The sequence below is a fragment of the Argopecten irradians genome, chromosome 15 (genome assembly GCF_041381155.1).
Source record: "Argopecten irradians isolate NY chromosome 15, Ai_NY, whole genome shotgun sequence".
NCBI lineage: Eukaryota > Metazoa > Mollusca > Bivalvia > Pectinida > Pectinidae > Argopecten > Argopecten irradians.
In genome coordinates, this window is record NC_091148.1 from 7,525,927 (window position 1) to 7,533,287 (window position 7,361).

A 7,361-nucleotide genomic window follows, 5' to 3' on the forward strand; every position below is an offset into this window, starting at 1 on the left:
TGATATGGATGGTATTATGTTATCAGATAATCAATTCCATAATTTACAGAAATGACCAACATAAATATCAACAGTCATAACTTTATAGTAGTTTTAAATGTCCAGGCATGGCTAAGCCAAAGGATATTTTGTCAGATCGTTAACGGTCCAGTGAAGATATCCTATTGTTTTCATTAATCCATGGAATGAAATGAAAATAAAACAATGATGTTTTTGAATGTTTATATTGGAATACAGTTGTAAAAGTACAGTTGAACCACGTTGAGACAAAGTCGTATATCTTAAAGATTTTTACGAACTTAACAAAATTAAGCCCACATTTTCGAGTACTGTAAACCAACTAATTTCGAGGCTTTTAAATTTCGCGGTTTCCAAAACAAGTGTGCGATTATGTGGATTACATTATACAGAAATCGAATACAGGGGGGTTAGGATGTCTCAGTGACGTTACATAGGTTTGAAGTCGTCTAGGACTCTCAACGTCTGATCTCACAAATGTAGTAGAGGTTAAACCCAGTACACAAACAGTCGTGCATCATGAAGTTGTCGCTGGACATAGTACATCCGCATGTCTGACTATCAGAGTTGTCCGGTTCCCCAGAAGCCCAGGATCTGACCGAAGTATCAACCAACTCACTATTGCTGAGAAAGTACCAATCGTATGATCCTTTCCTTTCACGGCCAGTATACACTAAGTCACTAGAGCCTGAAAAAAAACCCACAAAAGAACTGTAGAAAACAAACGCTACTACCAGAAACAATTAAATCATTCCATCTTGCTTGTAATGGACATTTTCAATTGCTAACAATTTGTTTTATCGGTAAATAAAGAAAAAATGGCATTGATATTTGTAACGCCGCTTCTGATTGACGACGTATTGATTTCATAGAAGAAAAGCACTTTCGGTGAATTTTGAATTATGAAGAGATAATTAATATTAGACTGAATTAAGAGGATTGATTTGAATATATTTTATGTGTTATGGAGTTTCTTGCTTTACTTACTTAGATAAGAATATTAACAATAATCAATTGCGTCCCGAAAATTGTCCATGGCACAATGCTTTATATGGAATGAAGTACTGATTGCGCATCCACCAAAAGCTATTTAGGGTAATATTTTTGTTAATTAGACATACATTAACGCAATGATTATTGTTCAAATAATGAGAATTGTTTATACTCTGTCGGCGGTTGAGCATCTTTAATGAATTTCATGTGAATGTTATGGACCTAGTCTAATAAGTTGTTTTTTTTAATTTTGCACGAATACACCACTCCTTAAACACACGCCTAGTCATGTCGTGCAACATTTTAAATGTCATTTCTGCTGTTAATAAGACGTTAATGATCATCACCTGACCAACGACATCTTATGTAGCTTAACTAAAGTTTGACATGTTATTTTTTTAGGAAATCACTTGAATGGACATACAAACATATGATGCTTTATAAACATTAGTTACAACACAGAACATATGCACCTTAATAGTTCTTGTTTTATTTTATTTGTTTTATTTTTACGTCAACCTTTGACAGTACCGGGACACGTTATGTCTTTAGTTAATGTTTAGGAGGTAACGCTATGAATTTAAAGGAAATTTAGACACATGGGAATCTTACTAACCAACGTGAGTCGGCAGATTTCGCTGGATGAATTGAGCCTCCTCGTCCGATTTAATTTCAACCAAATTGGCTCCCATGGACTTGCAACGACTCTGGAATAATTTATAAGACAGGTTGAAGTTGAAACTACATAATCACTCAGTGTTCGATGGTCACCGTTAAACGCAAATACGAATGTTTTGTTTGTAAGTTTGATTGAATTAACGTCCTAATAACAGTTAAAGTCATGTAAAAATGGCATCCCATATATGCGGTGTTTTGGGTGTGTGCAGTGTGTGGTGCGTGTTTTGGGTGACAGCGGTATATTCGTGTTGTGTATTCTTGTTGTAATAGAGAAATCTTTCCCTTTTTATAGCGCTATTCCACTGAAGTATGCCGCCGAAGAGCACACCTCATCCGATTATATTCTACTGACAACGAAAAAAACAGTTGTCCTATTCCATTTATGCTGAGCGCTTTATAGCAGGAAAACCAAAACTAATTGACGTCATATTTATAAACGTATTTTGAAAATCTTCGTTTAATTTGTTTGATTGGAATGTGAAACGAAAAGTTTTCTCTACAAACAGGCAACACAGAAAAAAATTAAAATCATAGAAAAAAAAAAAAAAAAAAAAAAACATTATTGGCCATATGTTGTTGTAGAAACACGTCCTTAAATAATAATAACGGTGAATAACTCCTATAAAACGAAACGAAAAAACATTATGGTAAAAGCAATTACAACGTACTACAGAAATAGCCCAATCAGTTCTTTCGGATCTAGTCGAGACGTAGTAGCATTTTTCTGACGATTCAATCCATCCGTTCTTACAGTCACGTGATTTTGAAGTTGTTGTTGTTGGTGTTGTTGTTGGTGGTGGAAGTGTTGTTGCGACACCAGCTGAAATAAACAACTCAATGCATAATAATAAATTGAATATGTGGACAAGAAATCTATCGATGCTTCAAATAATAGTTTAAATAACTCATTACCAGTAAACCATTTATAGAATATGTGGATAAGGAATTTAGGTAATTTGAATCAATAGTTTTTTTTAAATACAGCAGTAACGAATAACCAATACAATTAAAATTTATGTTTTAAATATTGTAATATAAATATGTAATGTCAACTCGTTTAACGTACATTATTGACATTGACATGATATTTAGTGAATCACATCTTCCGTCAATGCGTATTAGTTATTTATCATATTATTACAGAGTTATCTGCCCCTGCCGGATGGTATTGATGGTGACGTCATATGTTGCGAGTATAACGTCACATTGGTCAAGCGACAACGACGTGAGTTTCGTTCACAATGTAATGACGTCTTTATAAATATATCTGCACAAAGGAGATAAATCTGTAATATGCAAAGTCGGAATTATTGTCTTTACACAAAAGAATAACAATGATATTACAATTAAGTTTAACGGTCCTGACTTACGTAAGGTTTCGCAGATGTAGTAAAGGTCAAACCCAGGACAGAGACAGTCCATCATCAGGAAATCGTCCCATGTTCGGGTACAGCCGCACGTCTGTTCTCCCCCGCCTGGCTCCCCAATACCCCATGTCCTCGGAGATGTATCAACTGGTTCGTCGTCACTTAGAAAAACCCACACGTCCGCATCATTCCTCTTACGTCCCACGTATATAAGGTCCATTGTGGCTGAAAGAGTTATAATGACCTAAATGAGTAAACTATTGACAAGTGGTATTGTCTGTGTGTGAATATGAAGTAGTTATTTAAGCGTTGATGTCCCTATTTTCTAACTTCATCGGGGTATGAAAGACATTTTGTTTGCAAACTATGTGAATCCGCGTAGCGAAAGTATTCATAAACGAAAACATTGGTTTTCTATACGTTATAGTTCACGGAGTAACTAAGCTATATTCGACACAGGCAGTTGATATTGATAATGAATGGAATACTTGGCCCCTGGATCATGTAACAATCTGAGACTTGCGTTTACTCTTGATCAAGAAAATATGGCGTGGAGTTTTGGCATAATTGAATTTCTAAGTTTAAGTATGTTTTATAATTAATGATCTTGAGAAATTATCTCAATTCTATACTCATAATTTTTTTCGCCATTCCCCATTGCTCATTATGTTCAAATATTATGAAATTTACGTACTGACACGCGACGGCAGATTCCGCATGACAAACTGCGCCTCTTCATTTGTTCGGAATTCCACTAGTTTTGCCCCCATTGAAGAGCATCGGTTCTGAAATAAAAGCATTACTACATTACATATCTGGCTTGGGACAGAAAGAAAAAAGTGACTGACCGAATCTTGCCAAGGTAAGCAAAAATATCAATCGTCTCTGAAATAAATAAAAAACAAAAACAAAAAAAAAAAAAAAAACCAAAAAAAAAAAAACCCATACAATACATCATGTTGTATTTACTTTTCTTATCAACGTACTACAGAAAATTCATTTCATATTTTTTCTCGGGACCGAAAGAAAAAAATGACTGCCCGATGCTTGTCATAATTATGGCTTCTTACACTCGCTTGATAAAATATATAAATAAGATTTTATATATACAAGTCAATGATAATTAAAGTGTACTATCAACACGTTGATAATTTGATCTATCAATATGACTAACGATAGCTGTGGCCCATTCCGTCTTCTCCGAGGTGGTGGAGACATAGTAACACTTCCCTCCCGGTGATAAGATCCAACCTTCTTCACACTCCGGAGCTGGCGTGGAGGCAGTGGTAGTACTCGCTGTAACTGGATAGAAAATCATACGACATAAATGCATGAAATACATAAATACTGACTCCGTTCCATATCTAATCTGACTATAGTAAAGGTTATTCCAAATTTCTTGGTGACAAATGTGTCCATTAGAACGTAACAAATCATTATAAAAACTTTACACTATTTTAAAGAAAAGACTTAATGTTAGTACGAGTGATGTGTTTGTAAGGAAACAGGACATATGTATTCTGTCAGTAAAGGGTTCTATTTTGACAAATCTAGCAAACCCTGGTATCTAAAACATGTGTGTGTTAAGCGATAAGGTATAATTGAAATCTCTAGCGCCTTCGCAGAGATTGTTTGTATATTATATATATAAATCGCACATGTTTTCAATAATGTATGTGCACTGGGCTACATATGACTTTATGGGGTACGACTATATGGAAAACACGTGTTATTTTGAACTTGTGACCCCGTTTTACACAAATGGTTTTCAGTACGTTAAGTGACGGCATTCTAAATTCAATACACTTTAAAAAAATTATTTTGCAATTTCACTTTTTAGATATTGTATTGCTCATTTATTTGCGGTACGTGCTTAGTGCTTATTTACAGTTTTTATTATTACTTTTTCTGTCATAGAAGGTGGTGAACTTTGACCAAACTACTTATTTCTGAGTGTCACGTTATCATTTTCAACGTCATCAAATAACGGCATACTACGTTGTGATCGCCGCTTGACGTCCAAAACTGCTGTAAAAAAGCACATGCGTCATGTGTCGTTGTGTCAAAAAACGTATGGTTTTCATACATATTTAAATTGACCATTAGTAGCTAATAATACATCTTGACGGGCGAAAATTTCACTGATGAGTTTAGTAGATTTAACGTGTATTAAACGAACTTGATCTTGACGGTAATGGCCGGATGATTATCTGACGGGAAATAGACGATGCCGTGTCGTGCGAATGTTTTTACATGTATACATATAGTCCGACAATGAGTTTTTTTCTGGAAGCAAGTATGAAGATTTGAACTCAATAAGACGTTAAATCAGATCAGTATTATTTAACCCCAAAGATGTTCCAAATTAGAAGAATCTGATATCGATGGATTCTTTATCAGACGATGACTTTTGAAAACTATTAATGGTTTTTTTTGCTGATAGAAATATTACTACACCTTAATATTGGTATATTTCGGTAAGCAAATGTTACCGTATCCCCGCCGTATTTCTATAGGATAAAAACGAATATAATTGTGGGAGAAACAGGACACAATACTCGTGGTTGTTGATTCAATTTATTCCACACTCGTAAGTAATTTTTTAAACGTTACAAAAGACACTCTTTTAAAAAACAAATCACTCGCGTGGAATAAATTCAATATTCAACAACCACTCATTGTGTAACCTCTATTTAACTTACATGTGTACTTTTTACTTAGTAATTTAAATACGGCACATATTTTCTTATTTCCCATGTTCACTTACTTGTGCTGTCTAACTTACGTATGTACTTACGGTATTTACTTACGTAATCAAATACTTACTTAGTTATTAATCCGTTTATTTATTTACAGTGCATGTTAATTATCAATTTTCCATACTTAAGTACTTACATTATCAACGTACATACTTAAGTACTCATGCTAACTTAAACTTTGTACTTATATTTACTTCATAACTTACTTATATTATTTACTTGAATAACGTAAATATGTTACTTATCTATCTTACCTACTAACTTATTTACGGGAATTATTTACTTACTTACACCATGTTCGTACAATTCTTACTAATTTGCTAATTTACTTACTTATTTGATTACTTACTAACTTATATATTAAGTTAACATATTAACAAAGCAATGCCCTGCTGAAACAATATTTTGTCTTTGTGTTGAGTGTACAGAGGGCTCACTGAACCTTTGAATACAGTCTTTACAAACATAAAACATAACGTATATAACAAAGCCTTCAACTTTACCTCCTCCGTCAAGTATCGCTCGTAATTCTGCCTGCTCTTTCTTCATTGTCCGTAGTGCATTTTCAAACCCAGACAATATTTTTGAGAAGTCATTTATTTCGGCGGATACTGTTCTTTTGAATTCCTGGATTTCCGTCGAATTACATCCACACTGCTGACCGGAGTGTGTACCGCCTTCAATGGCGTCGACTCGTCTTTGTAGTTCACACACTTTCTCGTTGATATTGAAGTAAGTTGCGTTTAGCAGGCCAACAACTTCACTCCCTAAACTTTTCTCTTCATCTTTTTCCACAGAATCATCGCCCGCTGCAACAATCTCAATCGTGGATAAAACTATCAAAGCTGTTACTAGATAATGCAATCCCATAGTGAGCGCACTCTTGCCTACAATGGACGCGTTGACTACAATCTTTGTAATCACCATATGGTTTTATAGTAAAAATGTTTGTCACGTGACAAGAAACTAACTGACCCCGTTAATGTTTTTGGATTGGAAACTTTAACCTTGCTCCGAAAAATGCATCAATAGACATTTTTGTCGCACCAATATTTTTTTTTACAAATAAAAGTATTTATAACAGTAAAAGTATACTTATCGCTTGTACTTTCCAAAAAAATATAATGTTTTATATATATATTATCGACATTGTTCTGTTAATGTACTTTTTTTAAAATCCGCCATGCTTTACATTTGGCTGTATGTCGAAACCAATTAGGAATACCCGTATTTTCTTTATGGAATTCCAGGCACTGAATCAAGAATGGGATTTCCAAAAAAATAGTACTATAACATTAAACTATTTTACTTGTAACTATGACGAATGTACAATTGAAATGCAAACCCCTAATTGATATAGATAATCTAAGACATGTTTCTATATATATGAACTTAATCAAAGTCGTCAAATCTATTCTTTGTGCAAATTACTTTGGAGTCAAAGAATGGTTACAATGGCATTTTTGTACACTGACGTTAAAGTCCCGTTATGTTTTCGTGATAAATTTAATCGAAAAAAACAAAATATCAAATTTTGTCAAATGCT

At 34.1% G+C, this 7,361-nt stretch overlaps 1 protein-coding gene across 1 annotated transcript; it reads right to left on the reverse strand.

The window, feature by feature from the left end:
• Nucleotides 1–208: 208 nt before the first annotated feature.
• Nucleotides 209–6,755, reverse strand: LOC138309771 (macrophage mannose receptor 1-like). The gene is made up of 7 exons (XM_069250983.1): nucleotides 6,319–6,755; nucleotides 4,231–4,358; nucleotides 3,751–3,841; nucleotides 3,060–3,281; nucleotides 2,358–2,509; nucleotides 1,628–1,718; nucleotides 209–706 (listed from the first exon to the last, which is right to left on the reverse strand). Exons 1-7 carry the CDS (start codon nucleotides 6,740–6,742, stop codon nucleotides 477–479), a joined length of 1,338 nt encoding a protein of 445 aa, XP_069107084.1. The 5' UTR covers nucleotides 6,743–6,755; the 3' UTR covers nucleotides 209–476.
• Between the last annotated feature and the right edge of the window lie 606 nt (nucleotides 6,756–7,361).